The sequence below is a fragment of the Empidonax traillii genome, unplaced genomic scaffold (genome assembly GCF_003031625.1).
Source record: "Empidonax traillii isolate 1590-97213 ecotype Southwest subspecies unplaced genomic scaffold, ASM303162v1 scaffold369:size587591, whole genome shotgun sequence".
Lineage (NCBI taxonomy): Eukaryota > Metazoa > Chordata > Aves > Passeriformes > Tyrannidae > Empidonax > Empidonax traillii.
In genome coordinates this window covers 486664-511174 of record NW_020955562.1, presented here as the reverse complement: position 1 = coordinate 511174, position 24511 = coordinate 486664, and the positions used below count along the sequence as shown (strand labels likewise).

Below are 24511 nucleotides of genomic sequence, written 5' to 3'. Positions count from 1 at the left end.
CGGTGTGAACTCAGGGAAAGGACTTTTAGGAAGTTTTGGCAAGTGGAAAGGGAAAATAAGGCAATGAAGAAGTGCAATAAAAGGCACGAGGGGGTAGGTGAGGAGCCCCATTCCTGAACGAGGAGGTTGTGTGAAGGTGCCATCTGATAGCCCAGAGGAATCTCTTAGTTTATGGGTGAGGAGCCTTGACATGAACTCTGGTAGTGACAAACTACTTCTTTTTTTTTTTTTTTTTTTTTTTTTTTTTTTTTTTTTTTTTTTTTTTTTTTTTTTTTTTTTTTTTTTTTTTTTTTTTTTTTTTTTTTTTTTTTTTTTTTTTTTGAATTTATAAGGATTCTGGGGTTGTTGGGAGGCTTAATTAATCAGTTAAGATGTTTTCCACTGTTATTGTGCCTCCCCTCAAAGGCTTCTGACAGTAAATTCTCATCAAGTGGAAGATCTAATAAGTGCCAATTATTGAAGTTTGCTAATTGCCAGCTAATAATAATGCTGATTAATAATGCTTTTAACACCGCTGCTGATTTCAAATGTGGGTACATGTGCTGCAGCACCATTGATTAAAATTGTCATTTCTTCTGCTTTGTGGCTAAGTGGGGTAAAAATGAGGTCGGTGGCATTTTTTTTTTTCTGTCCAAAGAGCACATTGTTCTAACCCTTGCCTGGAAAAACGTGTGGAATTCCTGAGGAAGAGGTTTAAAAATTAAGGGACAAGTGTGTGAGGATAATGCATCGCGGAGAAGCGGTTCGTTCATTTCCTTGACAAGTGTAATTTAATTTTAATTATTTATGATTCTTCGTAGCCAGCTAGTAAATGTTCTGTTGGATATTTTGTAAAACTAATGAAGTCTTAGTAATAGGAGACCTCACTCCAGCCCTCCGTGGAGCAGCTTGTCTCTCACCTTCTGGTTATTCCATATCAGATCAGGGATGTTCTGCGTGATTATCCTTTAGGGATCCCACCCAGGTGGAGCTGCTGCTGCTCTGGTCGTGTGGGAAGTGGATCCCAAAGCTTGGGCTTGCTGTAAAACTTTTGGTGGAGCTGTAGTGATGGGACTGGGAGAGGGGGGAGGCTCGCCCTCATTAGAGCATCCCGTGGGGTTGGTGATCCCTCTGGGCTGGTTGTGAAGTGGGTTTTCCCTCTAAATTATTCCCGTTCTGATTTTTCCTCGGAAATGCCCCAGAGCGGAGGAAGGAGGGGAAGCCCCTTGCTTTGAACTCACCCACAGTGTTCCTCACACCTCCTCCCACCGGCATCCGGATCAGGGGCTGGGACAGACAAAGGATGCATTCCCGGCTGCTGGGGATGGATCCGCTGGGCAGGCGTGTCCACAACAGCATGGGGCCTCGAGCAGAAACCTAAATTTAAATGTTAAAAAGCTTTTGTTCATTACTGGTGGCATTTCCTCCCCCTCCCCATTTGTCACTTGGAGCGGAGCTGTGACTCTTTTAATATCAAACAAATAATAAGCTCCCTCTAAAGTGATTTTTCTGACAAGGAGCTCAATATATTAAACTTTATCTATATTTTAATAGCCAATTTCACACCAAACTGCCTTCTTAATAATGTATTTACCACCTGGGGATATTATTCCAACCCATCTGGAAAGAATTGGAAATTAACTGTCCCTAAACTGAGTCTGTGTGTGCTTTAGATGCAGCGGAGATAACAGCGGTGTCATTCCTAGGGGAAGTGGGGGAGGAAGCTCATCATGCACCGAGCAAAATGTCAGCAGCAAAGGCAATAGCTGGCGGGGAAACGAGTGCTCTCCTTGCAACCCAGAGCCCAGCCCACCTCTGGAATATCCAGCCGCTCCGGGAGCAGCCCAGAGCACCTCGAGGGCCTCTTCTGGCGCTTCTAAGAGCGCAGGGTTTTGGTTTCCAAGGATTCAGCATGGATGCAGGGCTCGGGGGAGCACCAGCATCGTGCCTGAGCTGCCTCTGGTCGCCTGCCCCCGTGGTGTCAAGGCCCCACAAGTGGGCACCCAGAGGAGGGGGAAAGAGCCGTGTTTTCCCAAGCTGGAGCTGCTAATGGGAATTTATCTGGCCAGGCAGTGTGTTTAACTCGCTGTGTTTTGGAGTGGTCCTCCCTGATCCCATCTGAATCAACCCTGCAGCCCAGGCAGGTTGCAGCCTCCCCTCTCCATGTGGAAGTGCGGGGGGTGTGTTTGGAAAATGTCGCTTTGTTTAGTCTAAGTTGTAGATATAGTTATTGTTGCTGTTTGTTCACTTCCTGCAGTTTCAAGGGGTTGGACAATTCTGCTCTCCTGGCACTTGGTTCTGTGTGAAAAGAAATGGGATGATCCCAAACCTGCAGAAGCAGTGTCCTCTCTTGGTGCTGGAATGTCACCTGGCCCCTCCAGACAGAGAGCCAGACTAGAGAAAATACTTCTTATGGCTCTTTTACCCTCAAAATTGGAGGATGGTAGGGTGTCCAGAGAGCAGACTTGTCCTAAGCACAGCTTTGCCAAGCTGGGCTTAAATCAGATTTTAGAATTATAGAATCCTAGAAAGGTTTGGGTTGAAAGGGACCTTAAAGATCATCTCCTTCTAACCCCGTGTTATGGCCATACCAGGGTCATGTCCCAAGGAAGGGTCACCTTCCACTATCCCAGGTTGCTCCAAGCCCCATCCAACCTGGCCTTGGACACTTCCAGGGATCCAGGGGCAGCCACAACTTCTCTGGGCAGCCTGTGCCAGGGCCTCCCCACCCTCACAGCCAAGAATTTCGTCCTAATAGGCAATCTAAACCTGCTCTTTCTCAGTTTGAAGCCACTCCCCCTTATTCTGTCACTACAGTTTTTGATAAAGAGACCCTCTTCATCTTCCTTCTAGGCCCTTTCAGATCCTGGAAGGAGTTTTGACTATATTTCTTGTCAAATATAAGCCTATCAAGGTCTGTGTGGGTGATGCCACTAATTCCTGGCTGTACAGAGCATCCCTCACAGTGGGGGGACATCAGGGATGGCATTGCTGGGACGTCCAGGCCGAGCCAGAAGTGAGCTTTCCTCTTCTCTCCCCGCCAGCAAAAAGCCCTTCCCGGATGTCCCAGATGTGTTTTGTGGGAAAGAGCGGCTGTGGGGTCAGGGCTGCTGGATTTTATGCCAGACCTGGTCTTACATCACCTGGTGATGGCTGATAAGGGGTTCACGGAGCACAGACACCACTGTGGGGCATCCCCACGGATGCACAAACCTCCCTCACACCGCTCTCCTCGGCAGGAAAATCACAGAGAGCTCCATTGTTTCAAAGTTTCCCTTGAACGTGACTGTGTGTGGAGGTTTGTTCTCATTATTCATAAATTTCCACCAGACTGTCACCCGCACCAAAGCAGATTAATCCTCGAAGTGTTTCCTTTTGTTTTTAAAATAATTAAGGGCAGCTGCTACTTAAAGTCAACTAAAACATCCCAGTTTTCAGATAAAAGTGCCTCGTGTTTGTTGTTGTAATGAAGTAGCTTGACACGGAGATGAAAGTCTCTGCTGTTTGTGTTGTAAAAACCGGGTTTGACGCCATTTTTGAGCAATGTCAAACTGTTTCCTTACATTCCGAACAAGACACGCTTTGATCTAGGGGGAAAAAAAAAAACCAAACAAAAAACCACCCAAGATGTTTCAATTGGAATGGAAAAGCAGCAGCCCTTAATGATTTTAAAATAGGATCAAATGTTTCAATCATTATGTTATGTCACATAATGACATCCTCGTGGCTGCGCTGTGTGATGCTCAGCGTTGCATTTAGCATCGGGAAGTGTTGTAGAAATAATTCAGAATAATCTAAAAGGCTGAAATGAAATAGCGAAATAGCAAAGTGACTCCTTAAAGCGTCAAAAAAAAAAAAAAAAAAGGGAAGAATTCTGGTTCCCGGCAGTTTTGGAGTTGCTGAGCTTGTGGAAGCAAAAGTGTGCGAGTGCTTTTGGGTTTGGTGTTTTTTTTTTTTTTTTTCTCTCGTTTGGAATGTGAACAAAAACAAAGCAGTGGAGAAGTTGAAAGCACCCTGTGAAATGGAAATTCTCCAAATCGACCCACTTTAGCTGTGATCCCGCTCTGCTCTGGAGTGAGGGAAGCACTGGGGAGGAGCAGGAGGAGGAGAAGGAGGAGTGGGGCTCTCTGGGCTCCCACAGCACCCAGGCCCTTCAGATCAGGGCTGAATTTTGGATGGAGCTGGGAAACCATGTGGTGTTGGCGCATCCCTGGGCTAAGCCTGGGTGTGGTTACCTTTGGTTTTGGGTACCTTCGCTTTTTTTGCTGCTTTTGCAGCTTCCCAGCGGAGATGCCAGGATGGTCAGAGGCAACAGGGTGCAGTTTTCCCTCCTGTGTGATCCAAAGGGCTTGGTGCCGTGGTTCCTGGATCCTTGGGTGTCGCTGTCAAAAATCTGGGAGCAAGGGGGGGTGGTGACAGCCACCTCTGCAGTGCCCAAATCATGAGCTCAGCTCATGACAGCCGGGTCAAGAAGGAGAGGTGCAGGAATGCTGCTGGAATCCTGCGAGGGGAAGAGATGAGCGCTGACAGTTACCTGGGGACCCGCAGATACCAGAATCCCTAACTTAATCAGACAGATAACGGGAGCAGCTAGAGATGAGGCAGGAGCAGGAACTGCCGAACAATAGGAGCCAGCCCCCCCCGGGCCCTCGTGCTGCGAGCGAGATAATAAACTATATAAAAATCTGTCACCGTGCGATAAGTGATGAATTAGAATCAATTATATGTATAAAATAATAGATCTCCCCGTGGTGTTCCCCTCCAGAACACTGATGGCTCCTGCCTGGGCTTGGCAGCAGTGGTGGCACTTGCTGGCGGTGTCACCGGCGGGGCTGGGACACCTCGCGCAGGCGGCTTTGGGGGAGCTCGGCGTGGTGGCAGCCGAAGTCGGGACTGGCAGCTGAGATTTTGGCCTTTAATTTGGGTCCCAGCAGAGCCACGTGCGGCCTCCAACTCAACTGCTCATCGTTGTTTGTAGTTTTTAGGGATTTACCATTTTTTTCCCTGCATTATCGGCCACTTCACGCCCGTGGCCTTGCTGCTGCTCCCTGCGTGGAGCAGCGATTTCCGAGCTGATGAGTGCTGTTCTGCTAAATAACACCGCTTGAGTGTGTTTTTCCTCTCCCTCAAATGCCAGGAGGACAGGAGAAGGTGTGAAAATGCAAGATTAACCCCGTGAATCACCCATCAAGTGATGCACCGTTTGTTTTGTGAGCTCGGGGCTGGCAGGAGGGGGAGGCATCTGACTGGATTTCCCTGTTGGTACATGTTGTTGCTTTGAAAGGGGCTCAGGAGAAGGCTGGGGCTTTGGAAGAACATCTCTCCTGGAGGTGATGCTTGTGTCTATGAGCTGCTGTGGTTGGCAGTTGGACTAGATGACCTTTAAGGATCCCTTCCAACCTAAGGCTGGACTTGATGGTCTCGAGGTCTTTTCCAGTCTTTTAGTCATTATATAAATCTGTGATTCTAAACTATGATTCTGTGGTCGTTTTGGCGAGGTTCAGAGCAAAGTCCTTGCTTTTCCTGCAGAAACTGCAGTGCTGTGACTTGCCATGGAGTGGCTGCAAAATTTCTGGAGACCACTGGGCTCGGTCTTTGTCCTTCCTTTCTCAGCACTTTTCCAGACCCAGCCTTTTCACGTAACCCCATCCGTTGTTCTCAGGGGGTTTTGCAAAGCTTTATATTGCCCTAATTAATTTGATGTTTTTCCCACTTGGAAGGCGTTTTTCCCACTGTTTGCTACCCTCCTCCAACCACCTCCCTCTCCTGCAAGCTGGGGAGTTTCCCAGCTCGCTGCACTGATGGAAGGCAAAATATCCTTTGTCCAACAGAAGTTGCATTGGAAACCTGTGCCTGGGCTGGTTTGCTTTATTATTTTGTTAAATAGCACAAGTTGCAGCCATAAAGCCCCTGGAAGCCTGTGCTAAGCAGGGGCGCTGGGACCAGTGCTAATGGATTGAAGCGAGCGGCTCACCAGCCACAGGGGTGCCCTGGGATTTCCCTTTTGAATCTTATTTACATTCGGACTAACTATAGCTCCCAAGCTTGGCTATAAATAATTTCTGGGAAAGAGTTGTCTAATTAAACGTACAGCAGCAAAGAAAGTACTTTTAAACCACAACACTGGTGTCCTAATGAACGTAATCACTGGATGGGGACAGCTTAGGAAACAGAACTTGACATCTCCCGGCGGAGGCAGAGAGATGGAGGGGAAACATACTTGGGGAGAATTCCCAATCAATATTTAATTGTGTAGCATGTAATCTGCCTTAGTATTTTTTAAAATAAAATTAAAGCCCTGCCAGAAACTGGAGAACCTTTAAAGCAGATTTGAGTAGGGGGAGTCTCTCTGTTTTTACAGCTGTCCGGGGAGGGAACAACTCTTAACTGCCCCCATAGGCATGAAAATTGTTCTGTGGTTGGCAAAATGGTCTGAATTCAGGCTTTGATGCATGGATTTACAACCTTCCCCCATCCATCACAGTCTTCCTCCCTTCCTGGTGTCTCAGTTTCATTGTCTGTAAATGGAGAATACAGAAATTCCCCCAAACCTCACAGGTGTAGTTTGCGTCTCTAATGCATCCTGAGAGTGAGCAGTCATCAAGTTATCCATAATAATGGATGGATATCCATAGAATTTCACGAGGGCATGTAGTGATAGAACAAGGGGGAATGGGCTTAAGCTCAAGGAGGGCAGATTTAAATGAAATATTAGGAATAAATCCTTCCCTTTGAGAGTGAGGAAGCCCTGGCACAGGTTTCCCAGAGAAGCTGTGGCTGCTCCATCCCTAGAAGTGTCCAAGGCCATGTTGGACAGGGCTTGGAGCAACCTGGGCTATGGAAGGTGACCCTGCCCATGGCAGGGGGCTGGACTAGGTGCTCTTTAAGGTCCCTTCCAAACTATTTTGTGATTTTATAATCATCCTTGTGCCACGGTGGTATAGAGGTAAAAGACACCAAGAGCTGGTGGGGTTGGGTGATGGCAGAGCTCTGTACTGCAGACAGATCCAGGATGAATTTGTGGCAGCAGAGAGGTTCCTGGGCAGGGCCTGATGCTCAGCTGGGAGTTTTTGGCTCTGTGTGGGAGTGGGCAATGGTGTAAATACCTGAGGAGTGGCTGGTTGCTTGCAGGATTTGTTTAGTGAGGTGACATGTCCCTATCTCTGTGGAGTGTCACAGCAGGTGCTGGTGAGCCACTGGGAGCAGTGCTGCTGCTGGGGCAGTGGGTGTGCATGTGGTAGGGAGTGATGGAAAAGTAACCATGGCTGGTGGTTCATAATCAACTTAGAGTTTGTGTCTAGAGATTAAATTTTAGATTGGATGTTAGGAAAAATTTCTAAGGGCTGTCCAGCATTGGAACAGGCTGCCCAGGGCAGCAGTGGAGTCACCGTCCTTGGAGGGATTTAAAATATGTGTGGATGTGGCACCTGGGGACAGGGGTTAGTGGTGAGCTTGGCAGTGCTGGGGGAATGGCTGCACTTGATGGTGTTAGAGGGCTTTTCCAACCTAAATCATACCATGATTCTATGAAAAAAAAGTGAGGCAGCTCACCCTGCAGAGTGTTGGGCCTTCTCAGAAGGCTGGGACACAGCACAGGGGGCCACCAGCATAAGTTCGTGCATTTCCAGTTGGAGCAGAGAGACTGCTCTGTGCTGTTACAGCACCGGCATGGAGGAGGATTTGGGAACAACACAGCCTGGAATACATAGTCCCCCTGGTTTGGTGTGGTGGCCCTGGCAGGGATGTGCAGCAGAAGGATGCTGGTGTTTTGTGCCCGTGGCAGCTCAGGCAGCACTGCCAGCCCTTGCTGAGCGCTCGCTCCATCCCCGGGGGATTCACTCCGGCTCTGCTGCGATTAATCTCATCGGCCACTGGATGTCAATGTTGCCTCACCCAATTACAAGTGGGAAAGTCCTGGATCTTCAGAGAGGGGGAGAAATTCTCTTGTCAGAATAGTGCAGGTTGGATGTTGTTTTCTTGTGCGAAGTTGGTTATTAAACACCGTTGAGCCACGTACGAAGGTACCGAGGAGGAATCAGTCATTGCTCTTGTTCTCCTCAGCCAGGGCGGGATTTGATCCAGTCTGTGTGAAGAGTGAGCCCTGATTTGGGACAAGAAAGCCTCAGCAGGATGAAAAGCTGGATACAAAAATGTGTCCCCTTCTCTGAGGCACAGCTGAGGTGTCGGTGCTTGGCATTGTGCCCTTACATGGTGTTCCGGAGGACAGGGATGTGTTCCCAGGAGCTGGGTGCAAGGAAGGTTTGAGGACATGTACTCAGAAAACCCAGCTCTGGAAGGGGAAGGGCTCTCAGAAAGCAGATCTGGATTTAAACATTGCAGCTTGGCCTCCTCCCTGTTATCCATCTCCCAGCCCATGGCAGGGAAGCAGCTGCATCCTGCCAAGATTCATGACCAAGAACGCCTCTCCCCCACCTCCTCCCTCCCTTCCACAAATATTTTAAAGCCAGGCCCCGGGTTGGGAAGCAGGTGCCTGTCAGCATGCCCAGATGGGACATCTGTGGGGAGAGCAGGATTCCTTGGGAAGCGGGAGCCCTGAGCTGGGATGCAGGTCTGTAGGTGTGGCCTGGTGGGGTGAGATGCACCTCAGTCTTCTCCTCTGTGACACGAAACTATTCAATGTAAACATTCCCACGATGAAAACGTGGGGTTACAGAAGCTCTGTGTGTCCTTCCCTTGGATAGAACATCCCTGGCAGTGGGATCTGTGGGATGGTGAGGGCTCCCTGCCCTCCCTCGTGCCTCTGCAGCAGTTAAAGGCGGGACATTGCTCCCTGGAGCTGCCAGCCTTTCTTCCTAGTAGTAAAAAAAAAAAAGGAAGGAAAATGGATTTGTGGTTTCCATCCCTTTGGAATTATCCCCCCCCTCCGCCCCCCTTTCACGTTGAGTTCATTTGAGCATGTTAATATCTCAAATTTAATGATAAGTCTAACGGAATTCATTTCTAAGATAAATAAGATGTTATTAGTACATTAGTAGCAAAAAATGTGCAAGGACACTGCTAATCTAAGGTGAAAGTGCCTTCCTGCGTGAAATTTAATTAGCAGATTGTGTTCTATTAGTGACTTTTATGGGGATTTCATGAAAATGAATACAAATATGATCCAGGCAGCCTCTCCTGTGAAATGAGAGTCTCGCTAACCCACCCTCCCTCTCCCCACCAGGAAAACACGGATGTGTATCCTATCCCTCTGCCAAAGGGGACTTTGTGGAGGCAGAAGGGCAGCCTGTGGCCACGATGCAGCTTAGGGACGAGGCTGAAGGGTGTCACGTCAGCTGAGTGTGCTCCCAGCAAGTGAGACAGGGCGGGGGAGTCAGAATTTATCCTGTCTTTCCCCTCTGCCTGAGCAAGCAGCTGGTCGGAACTGCTTTTCCGTGAAAAAAAAAAAAAGCAGCGATGGTTATGGAGCTCTCTCTCCTCCGTGCTCGGAATTTTCTGCCCAGCCAGATGTCCTGCAGCAGGCAGCCGTGGTGGCAGAGGATGCCAGGCCCTGCGCAGGGTCCATCTCGGTGGCAGTGTGGCGGTGCCAGCGCTCCGCATCCCGCCGGCCTGGTGGCGTGTGGGAGCTGCAGGGGATGGATCCCATCCAAGAGCTTCATACATCTTTTAAAGGCTTGTGGTCGCCTCGCAGGCCCGAGGGGGTTGTGCAGCTGTCACAGCCAGACTGGGCTGGAGTCACACGCTGCAGAGATGTGCCTGGTGTCCCTTCTCCTCCCGGCTCACCTTGCAGAGCCAGCACAGCAGGGACTCCGTGAAGGAGCCGTGGAGGTGACACTGATGCATCTTCCTTGGTTTTGTGCTGAACACCAGTGCCTGGGGTGTTTCTGGAGCTGGAAAACATTTCCGTGCTGTGGTTTCAGGAGGTTGTAGATGGCTTGTAAGGGAAAAACATCTTATCGTCAGCAACAAGAAAATAAATAAATAAGAGGCTTTTCTGTCCTCAGTCTTTACTGAGAAGACTGTGTTGTACCCCTGCTTTGGGAATTGCTATCACTGTCGCATAACTTCCTCTACCCAATCTAGGATCTTCTAGTCCCAGTCACTGTGTGTGGCTATGAGAGATATCACAGAATAGTTTGGGTTCAAGGAACCTTAAAGCTCATCCAGTCCCACCCCCTGTCATGGGCAAGGACACCTTCCACTGGCCCAGGCTGCTCCAAGCCCCATCCAGCCTGGCCTTGAACATTTCCAGGGATGGGGCAGCCACATCTATCCCTCAGTGGTGCTGCTTCCTGCTCTTGGGACCAAAACCCAGGGTGAGATTCTGCCTCATCCAAAACCTGCAGCAAAACTGCCACTGGCTCTGGGGTGACCAGGAGGTTTGGGCACCGTATCACAGGCTGCCCATGAGATCTTTTTGTCAGAAAGTGCTTGGGAATTGGAGCTCCAGAGGAGCAGAGAGAGGCTTTGTGCCCTGAGAAGTAGCACAAGAGCAATCGCCTTCCCCTCAGCAGACCTGTCCCATCCCTTGTGTCTGTGCAGAATGAATCAGTGACCCCTGCGAGGCTTTTGAGGCTGGGGGAGAATCCTTGAGTTGCTGCAGGAGGCATCTGGTGGTGGTTCCAAAGATCCTTCCCTCCCATCTGCTGGTGCAGGATCCGGCTCTTGCCGATTCCTTTGCTGAAGAGCGAAGCAAATGCATGGGGAGTCATTATTCATGCAGATGATCCTCACAATTCAATAGAGGTAATTAGGGGAATGATGGAGGAAATTAGCACTTTCTGCGGGTTTATTAATATTAATAAAATGATTCCACAGTTAAAAATAATAATAATAATAATATTCATAAAATAAATACATAACTGCAGAAGAGCTCTGCCCAGCTACTGAACACCAGGCTGCTCCAGGCAGTGATCAACCAGCAGCTGGAATTAGTCTTCAGGGTTTTTTTCTCTCTCTAAAGGTGGTGTCATGGAAGTCAGGATGGGTTGAGGCATATTTGGGGTCATTTCTTGTTTCCCACTTTTATCTTCCACCTTAGGGAAGGAAGCTGAAGCTCAGCAGATCCTTAAGGCTTTGGGAAGTTGAGTGGCTTGTCTTTAATGTGCCAATGGGCTTGATAATAGGATGTTTTCTGAGATCTGCCTCTCATGTCCTCTTGCTTCTTGCTTTGTAATGGTCCTAGCAGGAAAAGCATTCCCACATCTCCACTTGCCATAGACTTGGTGTAACATGAATTCTGGGTTTGCCATGAAAACTCATATCCATTTTGCCCCCTGAGCTGTGTTCCCCATCCCCTCTCATGGTGTTCACAGCAGAGGACCACGGACCTCTGCCCCCACTGCGCCGAGAAACCTCAGGGATGTTGTCCAGCATTCCATGCCGGAGTTTTTGGGGGAGATTATTTGCAGAGGGTGAGCAGATTATCAAATTAAAGGCAGCACGGAATGTTATTAATGAAAATACACGACAAATGTATTTAAACATGCAACAATTTAATTAGAATTTTTGTTATTAAAGTGTCGCTACGAGTGCCTTCTGAAGCCCTCTGCTTTCTGTGGAGATCAAGGCTGCTTCATTTTCTTGCATGCTAAGAGGAGGATTTGGGGTAAGGAAGGGAATAACTGGCACCAAGTGGCTTCTGAAGAAGGCAATAGGACTTTTCCTTTGGATTTTGGGTGCAGGATGAGGCCTGGCGTACCCATGGGAATGCCTGCCTGGACTTGATTCTTTTAGGAAGGAATTAATGGGGTTTTGCAGTATCAAAACACTTTGCTGGCCAGGAGGGACGTCTGGAGAGGTTCAGTGTTGGGCTGGGGACTGTGCTGTCCTCTGAGGATGGTGGAGAATGGCAGCAGGCTGTCGGGAAGGGCAGGAAAGATCCCACATTGGCTTTTGGACTTGGGGCTCCTCCATCCGTGGGAGTTGCATGCATCCCAAAACCTTACAGGGGGAGCAAGGCAAAGGAACTCAGAGACCCCTGGAGCTCCCAAGCTGTGTGCTCCCTGCCCTTTCCTCCTCAGAACACCTCACATCTCCCTGCTTGGGGCTCAGGGGAGCAGCTCTGTTTGTTTTCACTCCGCAGGGAGCTGGGAATATGCCAGGAACAGCTCTCTCCTGGCTGACCTGATTGCGCTCCCCGAGTTAGACATGCCGGTCTGGTGGGTGGTGCCAATTCCCAGAGCCTTCTCCCTCCTTCTTTATTTAAACGGGGAAAGATCAGAGCGGTTGAACCCTTCTCCTTAATGAGAGATTCCATTATACTAAACGGTAATTGCGACAAATCAGCTCCTATAATTAAAAGGAGACCTCACAGCCAGGCATGGAGGCTTCCTGCATCTCCAGAGATCTCCATCTCCAGCACCTTATTGATGGGCATGGAGAGCCAGGACGGGGAGGTGGATGGGATTCCCTCTCCCATCTACCTGGGAGCCATGCCCAGAGCCATATATCCTGCAGCGTGTTGGAGCTGGTGAGGGGAGGCAATGATTTCCATTCCAGAGGAATTTGCAGGGCTGGCAGTTTTAAGGTGGGGGGTGGGAAAGAAAGCAACCCTATCTCCCAACTTGTAAATTAAGCGGGTCTGGTTGGGAACTGTCACCGCAGGAGAAGAAATATGAAACCTCTGGGGTCATGTATGCAGAGTAATTTTTCTGACTGTAACTCTGCTTAAAAGTAAGGATATGATGGAAATGCTTAGAGCATTTTAAATGGACCCAGCAGAGATCTGATTCAGCTCCAGTGAAGTCTGGGCAGACTTTATTGGGTGTTGGCTTACTCTAAACTTGCTTAGACCAGAGTTTAGTGCGTGACTGAGAAGTAAATTGGTTCCTTCTGCTTATTAACCCAAAATACTCATAGATCAAGGAGAAGGAATAGCCTTTTTAAAATATTTTGGTGGGTTTCAAGGCATGAGAGCGAGGAGGTCGGTAATGCTGAGGTGAGACACTCCCCACCTCAATCCAGGGTGCAGGTGGGCCGCACACAGAACTCAGGAGGGATCAGGTCTCCAAGTGGTGGAAACCCCCCCAGAAGTGAAGCTGACCTTGAAAGGCATCCAGGGATCTCTGAGTGTTTGTCTTGCTCCCTAGCCATGTGAGAGATTACGGGATAAGGCTCATTTTGAGGAGTTTTTTGGGAAAAAAATAAAACCAAAACCAAACAGAACAAGAACTCTGCAAAAACTCAAAATGTGAGTCAACATGAACCTCCCATGGGAGTCAGTGAAGGCACTTCCAGTCCCAATTCTTCTCCCAGCGTTTTCCCATTCTCTCTCTAAAGTGGCTGAGCAAAGGCAGGCTGGTGAAACCTCTCAGAAAAAGGAGAAAGCTCCTTTGAAAGGAGCTGTGACCCTGACACTGTCAAACTGTGGTGTGTTGTATTGCAGGACACGCCGGTTCAGGGAGTTCATTTACGGGAAAGAGCGAGAGATGCATCATGATCCCTCCCTGGTATGCAGGGCTGGGGAATGGGAGGGGGTTTCCTCCTCAGTTCTGAATTTGAATTCCCAGTTCCAAGAAGCCCACTTGGCTCCTCTATGCTCCAGTCCCAGTGGGGAGATGTTTGGAGGCTGGTGTGGGTTGGCTGGTTGCCTTGGGAGAGCTCACACGTGTGTAGGTGCAAAAATGAGTGTGCCAAGGCAGGGGCAGGACCCTGGGCCCCCTGAGGGGGTGATGGACAGAGCGAGGGGGGTGTTGCTCCTTGGTGCATCCCTTGTGACTTCTGTGGGGCCGTTTGGCATGCAGGTGTGTCCCTGAGTGTGTTGCTGCAAGGCACAAGCAAGGGGAGAAGGAAGGTTTTGGAGCTCCCTCTCCATGGCAATGCTCCCACTTCCCTTGGCCATTTTCTTGGAAGCAGGATGTCTGAACCAGACACATCATTCCAGGCAGTAAATGTAATTCCTTTGGGTTTATTTGGAGAGGCAGAGACAGGGCAGGGCGTGCTCCTGATGTGTTGTGATGTGGTTCAGTGGAGAACGATGTGCTAGGCTGGCCAGCTGGCCACAGGAGACCCTCCTCCTGCTCTGGGATCAGGAATCCTATTCCAGGGAAGGTTTTTAAGCACCCAGGTTGCAGCCACAGTAGGGGGAAGGTGGTGCTTTGTCTGCTTTCTTAGGAATGTAGGGAATGCTCCAAATTACCATCCCATAAGGAATTAATAAAGCTGGGTTTGGTGGCTGATTGAAGACTGGGCAACTGCGAGTGCATTCCTGTTATGTATCCATGAAATGCGGCCTCTACATATTCAGGATTGTGGTGTGGTGGGAAGAAATTTAGATGGAGAGGAGAGTGACAGCCACCCCAGCTTTTCCTTTTGCTCCCTCACCTCCCTTCCTGCCTCCCCTGGATTTCTGTGGTGTGAGATTTTTCACCCCGTGCACTGGAAACAATATCTCGGAGGAGCTTTGGAGCCATTTGTTTTCCATCTAATTGGCTAGTGGGGAGAAAATAACGAAGGGAAGTCATGCAGGGGAAGTTCTCATCGGTGCTGTTTTTGGCAACAGAGTCACAACATCCTAAATTTATTTATTTAATTGCATTATTAAAAGTATAAATAAAAATAAATCCAGGGGAGCAGCCGGATCTATGCTTTGCATCTCTAAAATAGAACCATAAATGCCACGGAGCACTGGGGGAATGATTTATTAGCCTGTTATCGTGAGTGACTGGGACGCTTTCGATGGAGTCCTTGCTAATTTCTAACAGCTGCATTAAATCACAGATGCTATCAGCTATTATAAAATAATCACCCAGCGGTCTGCGAACCAGCACGAGCCCAGGGTCAGTGCTGGAGCCCTGCATTTGTTTCACATCTCAGCCCCTCTGATTCCTGCGAGGGTGGGAAATAAATAGGGCTTGTAGCGGCCTCATTTTATCATCCAGGAGTTGACAATAAATAAAAACCTCTATAAAACTTTTTTTTTCTAAGAGGAGTTTCGACCGGAATTTGCAATGAGAGGGAACCTTGTTTTGTGCTGAAATCCGGCCGTGTGATGTCAGGACTCCTGGGTGCTGTTTCCAGCTCAGAGAAGGAGCTGAATTTGCTGATTTATGGGGCAGACGGAGGATTTCAGGGCTTTGGCTGCAGACAGGGCTGGAAGGAAGGGAGAAAGTCCTGTGGCTGTGAGAAACGTCTGTCTTGGCTCCTCTGCCTTCGCTTCTCGCTGCTCTTTCAGACAAGTCACTTAAATTTCCCTACAGCTCCGCTGCCTTCCTCTGGTTTGACAAATAACGTGTGTGTTTATGTGGCTGGGCTCCGGAGGGGGTTAATACTTGGCCTGGAAATCTCTTCAGAAGTGCCAATTTGTAGCGACAGAGAAACAACAATGAATAGAAGAGCCTGCGAGGACCAGGAGAAGCCAGCGAGCGGCTGCTTATCAGGGTGGTGGCTTGCAGAGCCAGCAGCAATAGCAGGGGTAGTTGTAAAAAGGGTGAAGGAGATGGGAGGGGGAAAAAAAAAAAACAAAAACTCACAAATAAATAAAAATAAAGCAGTTAGGAAGAAAATGCTGCCCATCTGCAACGCTCATATTTTCCTTGACAGTTCTGCTTTATGTTAGAACAGCTGCTTAACATGACAAACGCCAGCTTTAATAACAAGGAGCAGGAGGAGATGCAGGGATGGAGCTCTCTGGCTCGTCCTCGTCTCTGATGATCTTCCCTGAGGGTGAATAGCCCCGGGCAGGGTCACCCTGGTGTCCTGCATGCACCCACCTTGTCCAGCCTGGGAAGATCCTTTTGGAGGGGGTGCTTGCTGTTTTGAAGTGGTTTTGAGGCGATGTGTCCTTGTTTGAATTGAGGGGGGGGGGGTGTGTGTAAAAAGGGTTTTGCCCTGAGTGTGGAAGAAGGAGCCTCAGGGCTGTTTGTTGGTGGAGCAGCCAGCTCCTGCTGACAACCTGAGTGGCTCCAAGCCATATGTCCATGGGGAATAGTGCATGGAGCAGTGCTTAGGAGGGACCCCGGGCTTCCAGGATAGCCGTGGGCAGGTCTCTTATTTCTCCTAAGGTTCCTTTGGGTTCCTTTGTCTTTTCCCACCTCATTATTCTCCCTGCAAAATGGGATAATGGGCTTTGCAGCTTGCAGGTTGTTTCCTTACTGCGGTATCGGAGATTGTCGGGGTTGTCAGCAACCTGGAGATAGCAGGGAGTGCTGACAGCAGGCAGAACTGAGGCAGTGCTGTGTACAGAAACCTTGTTCAGCCTTTGAAACCGCAGTCAAACCCTCCCCCAAGGTTACTCTTCCTCATAAAACGTGCTCAGTTTTGTTTGCTGCAAACCTGGATTTTAATCCCAGGATCGAGGCAGAGCCGGGCTTTGAAGAGAATTGGGTTGGAGTCGGGAGTGAATGGCTCAGACCAGGCTGACTCTGGGAGATGGATTAAAACTGACCTAGGAAGATGGAGATGTTCCCGTCCACACCCTGGCTGTGCAACTTGCATATTTATCTCGTTGTGCCCGATACCACTGGGAATAAATCAGCAGTGAGACATGCAGGGAGCAGATCCACGGGCTCTGAGAGCAGGGACCTGCTCCAGCATTTACCCACAGCTCCAGTCAAACTCCCAGGGAAGTTTTCCAAACCGAGAGCCTTCCCTCACCTCACATTTTTTTTTTTTTCACCTCGCTCCAGCACTTAGAAGCAAGAATTTCAAAGGTGAAAAATAACACCGTCTGCACTGGCCACACAGGGGAAGGACTGCGAATACTGAGAATTTTTATTTCTCCTGGGACCTGCAGCCTGAGAAGCCCAGGTAGTTCAGTCAGGCTGAGAACAAGTGTTTAGACCTTTATCTGCTTAACACTGCTGCCAAACCTGCCCGGCTGGGCTGTGGAAGTGAGGTGGGCATGGAGGGGTGAGGATTGGGAACGGGGTGATTTCCTCCCCATTTATGCAGAGATCCCATTTGGCTCCCTTCTGCTCCCAGCCCTCCTGCCTCTGCCTCTTCCAGCAGCAGCACAGGCAGGATCTGAGGGCTCCCACAAGCTGCCCCACTGGGGAGATGTTCTGAAGGCTGGTTTGTGTGGGATGGTTGATTTGGGAGAGGGGGTGCACGTGTAGGTGTGAAAATCATGGAATGGACCTTAAAGCCCATCTTGTTCCACACCCCACTGTGGGACACCTTTCACTGGTCCAGGTTGCTCCAAGTCCTGTCCAACCTGGCCTTGGACACTTCCAGGAATGGGGCAGCCACAGCTCCTCTGAACAACCTCAAAAATGAGTGTCTGAGGAAGAGGCAGGAGGGGCTGCTGGGCAGGGTGAGAGCTATGGGGCCATTTGGGTTGATCTTGCCCAAGCAGAGAGGACCATGTTGGAGGGAATGGGACACATGGTAGGCAGGTGGAACACAAATGCAATGCTTCAGCTGCAGGCACGAGCCATTGCTTACAGGGGAATGCAAGTTTTCAAGCCCCCACTTATCCCCATGTAATTAGTCAAGCATGTTTTTCTCTTCCTTCCCCTCCCTTTATCTTGAAATCTTGCTGTCTTGGCTGCTCTGCTGACACAAAAACAGGTCTGAGGTTTGGTTTGGGCAGGAGTGGGGCCATGCAGGGGACCAGAGTGTGCAGTCACTCATCTTTGCATCACCTGGGGACGGGTTTGCTGAGGGGACACCTGGCCCTCCTGCCTCCCACCACGGGAGTAGGTTGTGTAAGCTCAGCCAGCTCCATGATGGGTGGCTCTTGTGTGATCCAGGTGTGAAAAATAGCACTGCACACTGAGGAGGATGGGTAGGTGTGATTTTCCTTTCTCTCAGCCTTTAAATATGTGCTGGAGACAGCGTTTTGGAGCCTCCCAGGACAGCCCCGAGCGTGGTGTTTCCCTCTCCCAGCATGGAGTGGAGGTGGCACAGCTGCTCTCTGATCATTCCTGTGTTTCTGTATTTTGTAAATAAGCCCAGAGGCTACGAGATGGCTTCGTGTTTAGAAACAGGATAAACAGGGCAATGTGATAGCTATTTATTTGTTCTTTTATTAGTTCAGCGCAGAGCTCACAAAACACTTCGTAAGCGTGTATGAAATGAGCCTTGTAATGCTCCCAGGAGAGGGAAGAAACATTCCTGCTCCACTTGGCAGGTGGGGGAAGCTGAGGGCTCCAAGAGCCTTGCTGCCTTGTCCATGGTCAGGGTGAGACCGTGGTGGATGCAGGAGTAAATTCCAGGTCCTGTTTTCCATTTCCAGTCTGTAATGGCTGGTAAGACTCAAATGCACATTGCAGTGCTGAGCCATCTGTGGTCCACATCCCCCTTTCTGGTGTTCCTCCTGCTCCTGGACTGGTTTGGGAATGTGATCGTGCCTCCACCCCTTGTCCCAGCTGAGAGGTCATTAGGTGGAACGTGAATACGGTACTAATTATGAAACCTGGAAACCTGTCAAACCCAGCTTGCTCCAAGCAGCTGTGGCTGCCCCATCCCTGGAAGTGTCCAAGGGTAGGTTGGACGGGGCTTGGAGCAACCTGGGATGGTGGAAGGTGTCCCTGCCCATGGCAGGGGGTGGAACTGGACTTTCTTTAAGGTCCCTTGCAGGGATGGGGCATCCACAGCTTCTCTGGGCAACCCGTGCCAGTGCCTCTCACCCTCACAGTAAGGAATTTCTTCCTAATATCCAATTTAAACCTGCCCTCTGTCAGTTTGAAGCTGTTTCTCCTTGTCCTGTCACCTTCTGCTTCCTAGGGATGTGGGAAATTTGGGGTTGGGCTCCTGGAACCATCTCTTTGGCAGAGAGTGTGCAATGCAGTGAGGTTTTTGTTGTGCTGTTTTGTTTTGTTTTTTTCCAAGACAATGTCCTTGGTGAAGCGGTTGAACTTTGGCGTGTTTTGATATGGAAATGTTTTGGCAATGAAGCAAAATGTCACATGTCTATAATGCCCTCCCCCCCCTTCCCTCCAGAGTTGGGTTTTCAGGGAAAGGACCTGCATGGGAGTTGAAAATTTACCCAAATGCACTAAATACCATCAGAAATGGCAACAAGAAAAAAAAAAGTCTTGGCACCGTGAAGAAAATCTTAACATTTTGCTTTCCTTAAAAAAAAAAAAACACCAAAAAACCCTCATCCTGGATGGTTGTCAGAAATACTGCTGGAAAATTAAATGCTTGTTTTTCAAGCTTTTTGGGCAATGTTGCGACAGTTCTGCTGCCCCCGGGTATCCCAGCCCCTCCAAGCTTTGCTTGAGCAGCTCTGGGTGTTTTCAGAGTTAGTTTTATTTTTTTTTTTTATTCTTTTTAATATTTGTTGTAATGAGGGAGGCTGATTTTAGCTGTGCAAGGTGGGTGGCTTCGGAGCTGCCTCCTTTTTGTAGTTCACTTGTCAGGTTTACACACGGTTTAAACGTGCCATATCCCTGGGGTTCAGCTGGGGATTGTAGCTGAGCATTAAGTGCAAAGTAATCCCATTAAAATCCACAGGGATCACCATCTTCTGGATCCTCCTGAACCACAACCTGCCTTGCCATGCTGTCATCGTGACTCCAGGCTGGGTTTGTGTCATCCTGGAGGGATTTTCTGGAAAAGGGGAGGATTTGTGCATGCATTTAGGGCACGAGGATGGTGTTGGAGGGGCTACCTGACTGCTAAACCAGCCCTGAACTGGGTGTTAATGAGGAGCTTGAGCCTCCAGTTTGCATTTTCTGCCCAAGCACCAAGATCAATGTGAAGAACAGGCTGCATTTTTTTCACAATTACCTCAGCAGGTTTTTTTTTCCTTTTGCTAAATTCATGTGATAAAATGCATTAAATGTAACAGCACAGGAAATAAAAGTTTGGTTTGCAGTGAGAGCCTGATTTAGTGTGAAGATAAACCAAGGTAAAACAAGAAAAAATTAAGTGGGATAAATAAATTCTGCTGGGGAGAGGCAGAGGTGAGGGAGGGGCAGAGCTGTGTGTTTGCCATCAGCCTGGCAGTGGTCAGTGCAGCTGTGAGAGACATTCCTAAGGTTTTCCAGCTGGGAAAAGGGTGATGCTTTGCTGTAACCCCCTCCCATGCACCAGAGGATGCTCAGCTTTACCCCAGGACTGTGAGATGTGATTCTCCCTGCTCTGCTGCTTTGCATGGGGGGGGGTGTGAGTGTGTGTGTGTGTGTGTGTGTGTGTGTGTGTGTTCCTCCTCCCTGTGCTCGGTGCTCTCTCTTTTGGGTGAAGAAATGAGAATATTCGGCAGCAAATGGGAAAAGCAAGAAACGGGGCGGTGGGGCGTGGGGGGAGAGGTGTCGGGATGGATTGCCAAATATGCCGGGGAAAAATTAGCAGCTGCAAGTGTGCAAGGGAAAAGGTGGAGAAGGAAAGGGGTAGGGACAGATGGAGAGAAGGAGGGAGAGAAAGAGGAGGTGGGAGAAAAGGGAGGAGGGGATAATAGTGTGGAAAGAAATTAGTTAAAAATCTTATAGCCCCGAGCCCAGACACCATCTGGACGGTGCAGGATACCAACAAGCCTCAGCGCTGTGTTTGCCATGGAGGTGTTACATATGTCTGGGCCAGGTAGGGTGGCCAAGATGTTCAGGATTAGAAATTTCCCCGGGAGAGAGAGGCCTTAAAAGAGCCCAGTTTGGGGGATGAAAGTGCCAGCAGCTGTCTGCCAGCTGGGGACTGGAGGGGAGCTGTTGTCTTTGAAAAGACTTGTCTGGGGTTTCCACAGGGAGATCTGGAGAACTTCCACCAGTGCTGGAGGGTGAATCCCTGGGAGCAGGGATTAGCTCTTTGATTGAACAAGCCCAGGGCCTCCAAGGACTGCTCTTCCCTACAGCTCTGCTGGGTTTTTGCTTTCCTGGGTGCAGCATTAGCCCCTTCAGTTGTGAACAAGGCTTGAGAGGCTTAGGGACTGCAAAGTTCATCTCAGGGAGAGGGGAAAAAAAAAGGAAAGAATGCTCTTTCCTCTTATCTTTGCCTTAAGATTTACTTTTCTTTGCCTGCTGAGGACTGTGACAAAGACTCAGTGGTTTGTTATGCTCACCATGGGAGAAGCTGCTGTCCTGGGGTGAAGCAGCTGTGTCCATGCTTCCTAGAATTCCCCTACCCAGGCAGGTTTAAAAGGAGTCAGAAATACTCCTTGGATCTCTTTTGGAAGAGACAGTGTCCCAAAGGGAGCTCGTGAGCAGGAGGTGGCACTTGCTGTCCAAGTGCTCACTGTCCCGGTGGTGTTGCAGTCTCCCCATCCTTCACTGCACTAATCCCTAGAGAGCTGCTGCACAGAGGGCATCTCAGCATACCCTGAGCTGTGTGGAGAAGGAGAAAATAGTCTGGGAGGAGCAGTGAGGCTGGAGAATGAAAGCCAGGGCGGCCCAGTAGGTCCCAGTGGCTGCCGGCTGCTCCCCAGTTCGGTGCTGCGGCTGAGCCGCCGCGCGGCCCCCGGGCTCCCGTCCCTCACTAATTACTTCCAGGCCTGTACTCTTGACATTTGCAAGCTCCTGATTAGAGCAACGAGGGAGAAATCTCGGAGGGAGAGGGAGGCCAAACTGCACCACTAATAAAAGGCGAGATTGACAATCGGCTGGGAGGCGGGAGCCGGGGAGGTGGAGGGACTCGTCCTTGCCGGCTCAGTTTCTTTCTGAGCCTCTGGGATGATGAGAGAAGGTCAGGGCTTGTTAACGTCACCGTGAGGAGCAAGATCCGCCACTGCCATATGCCTGGTGCCCCCAGGGCCTGTGCCAGCCTTGAGTCCCTCTCAGTTAGGCGATATTTTTAGACATAGACCTGAACTGAAGCCACCCCGTGCAACCTCAGGTCTGCAAACTGTCTCGGTGCAAAAGTGCCTCTGCTTTCGCGTCTGCTGACTTTGTGTTTCGTGCAGATTTTTTAGCCTCCCAGATTTCCAAGTTCCTTTTTCCCCTTGCCCTTTTCTCCCTCGTGTCCTGGCTCTCTCCCTTCATTTGCTGGCAGTGTGCTCACTGGGGAGGTGACGTTAACCACAGCAGTGGGGCTGGGACGTGTCTGTGATGGTGTGGCCCAGAAGATTGGGGCAGGAGAGGCTGCTCGGGCTGCCTGCACCGCTGTCAGATACCCAGAGTGGTCTCTGGGATGAGTGTGGCTGAGACACATCTCCTGCAGTCTCCTGCATAGCCGTTCTAGGCTGTTGGGTCCCTTCCCAGTTAGGTAAATATGGATAACATTAATTTTTACGCCTTCTCTCTCCCCTCCCTGATGCCCTATATACTCCTACCTGTGCCCATCTCTCTGTGGCAGCGAGTTTAGTTGTCTGTCTGCCTCTTTATGCCCTGCCTTTACATCTGCTCATGGATCCATGGCTCCCCAGCCTCCTGAGAAGCTCTGTCTGAGGCAGACAGGCTTCCCCCCTCCTCCCCCCACCATACATCCTCCCTTGCCTGAATTGCACTGGCTCTGGTAGGTTTTCTGCTACACACACTCTGTGTCTACAGCTTCCTATCCCAAGGGGTAAACACCGTTTTACCCAGCAGAGCTTGAGGTCCCTGCAGCACTCGTCCCCCTGGAGCTCATCCTGCTGCTGGATGAGGCTCAGCAGCACCTGGGGTCAGGCTGTCTCGCTGCTGGGGGCTGTGATGGGGCTGTGCTGGCTCCTTCTGCTGCTGCTCCCTCCCTTCCAGCAGCCCCAGTTCCTCTGTGCCAGCATGGGAGCAGATCAGGAAGGAGATGGAGGGAGCGTCCTTCCTCTCCAGCCTTCCCCCCGAAGAATCCCCGGTATTGAAGCAGCCAGCCTGCACTTTCGGGGTTAAGCCAACTTTCCAGCAGCTTTCTGATGGAAAACTCAGCCCTGCTTTTTCTCTGTGCTTTCCTAGGCTGTCCTATTTATCCAGGCTGCAGCGAGCATCCCTCTGGTGCCTGCAGCCATTGCTGGTGCCGGGAGCCAGCACAGCTCTGCAGCGCTAGCCCATGGCTAGTCGGGTGTTTAGGGTCACTGCATCCCACTGCCACGGACAGAGGACCTGCTGTGCTGATAATTGGGCTGGGGATCACTGAAAACCCCTTGCAAAACCTCTGTATCAGTCTCAGCAGCTGTGTTTGGGAGCTCTGGATGAGTTTGGGGTCCTGAAATAGCTAAAATGCTTTCTTTGGTGGTTGTTTCCCTTCTCTAGTTCCAGGAAGGGGCAGATTCCTCACGATACATCAATACAAGAGGCAGATGCCTTTTGGAGGAAGGCACCCAGCAGAGGTCCAGCCTGGCTTGGGCATGAGGAACTGTGTGAGGAACACTATGTGGGGTTAGTTTTCTTTTGTAGGCACACACAGATGTGTCTGCGTGGTCACCAGTCTTGGTGCCCTCAGCTGCTGTTTGAGGAGACAACTGGTGGTCTGTGGGTGTCTCCAGAGGAGGAAATTTGTTGAAATTTAGTGATTTCAGCTGATTTTATTGGTGTCAGGTGCTGCTCTGCTGTTAAGTAGTGGGGTGGAAAGCCCTCGGGCTTCCTACTGCAAGGATCTTGTGTTAAGGAGTGGAAACAGCAGGAACAGGGCAGGGAGATCCTCTGGAGCTGCCTACACCTTTCCTACATGGGGCAAAGAGGTGGTGGCAGGACCCTGTTTCTCACAGGGTGAGAAAAGTGGTCGCAGCCCCCACATCAACAGGTAGAGGCAGGGAAAGATGCCGGGGTGCGTGAGGGTGTGGGCATCCTGCTGCTCCTGTGGGGCTGCGTGGTGTGAGGAGAACCCCCTTTGCAGCGGGGCTGAAGAGCTTAAAGGTTTTTTCTGGGGGGGAGCAGGTGTGTCTCTGGGCTGGTGGGAGCCCCGGTCGGTCCCTGTGCGGGAGCGCGGCGCGGCGGGGGTTAAACGCGTGTGTCCTCCGTGCGCATCCCGCCCCGCTGCCTCCCGCCCGCCCGCCCGTGTGCGGGGCTCGGGGCGTGCGGGAGCCGAGGCGCCGGGCAGCGCTGGAGCCGCTGCCATGACAACCCCGGGGATGCTGCCGGCCGGGGCCGGGGTGCTGCTGCTGCTGCCGCCGCCGCCCCCCCGCGCCCCCCCAGCCCCGCACTGAGCCCAGCCGGGAGCGGCCGCCGGTCCCGCGGGGGGACCCCCGGGACCCTCTCGGCGGAGCCGAGGAGCGTCGGGGACATCGCCTGCAGCTCCGCGGGGAAGTTTCGATCTTGCGACAGAACCGGCATTTTGGGGAGCTTTATTGTTGTTGTTTTTTTTTCTTGTTTATATAATTTTTTTTTTTAAATCCTCTTTTTTCCCTCTATGATTTAAACAAAAACGCAAGAGCCGGCGAACAGCCCAGCCCCAGCCCACTGTGCCCCCGCCCCGGTGCCGATGCCGCCCTCCCCTTCCTGCCACAGGCACTCACGTTTCCTCCGTGGGTTATAAACTTTTGATGCCAGATCTCCGCAGCGCCTGCCCAGCTGCAGCTGAAAGTAGCGTCTCCAGCAGCCACACATCTGTGACCTTCATCTCGTGCTCCGCACCTTCTCTCCTCCTCTTCCTCCTCCTCCCCCCCGGCCCTCCCGTCCTCCTCCCTCGCCCGAGGACAGCGGGACTCCCTCCGATGCCGCTCGGCAGGCTCAGCGCTCGCAGCCAGCCTTGCCGGGGGCTCTCCTGATCTCCGTGGAGCTCCGCAGCGCTCGCCCCGGTGGTTTTGCTCCCCCCCATCCCTCCTCTCCACCCACCCCCTTCCCCCTTT

The 24511-nt window shown here is 50.6% G+C and overlaps 1 protein-coding gene across 4 annotated transcripts in view; it reads left to right on the top strand.

Moving 5' to 3' along the window:
- The window catches only part of LOC114061890 (opioid-binding protein/cell adhesion molecule homolog), a 166127-nt gene that overhangs the window by 34674 nt on the left and 106942 nt on the right, over nucleotides 1-24511 (top strand). Inside the window, exon 1 of one of the 4 annotated variants that reach the window (XM_027892799.1) lies at nucleotides 16163-16167. The exons of 2 other annotated variants lie outside the window; for them this stretch is intronic. Coding sequence is in view for 1 of the 2 variants with exons in the window: in XM_027892795.1 (XP_027748596.1) it covers nucleotides 24206-24245 (40 nt within the window). In the remaining variant the exon portion in view is untranslated. Of the gene's footprint in view, nucleotides 1-16162; nucleotides 16168-24112; nucleotides 24246-24511 lie in introns of those variants that run through there. One more of the 4 variants, XM_027892795.1, reaches the window with a different exon arrangement.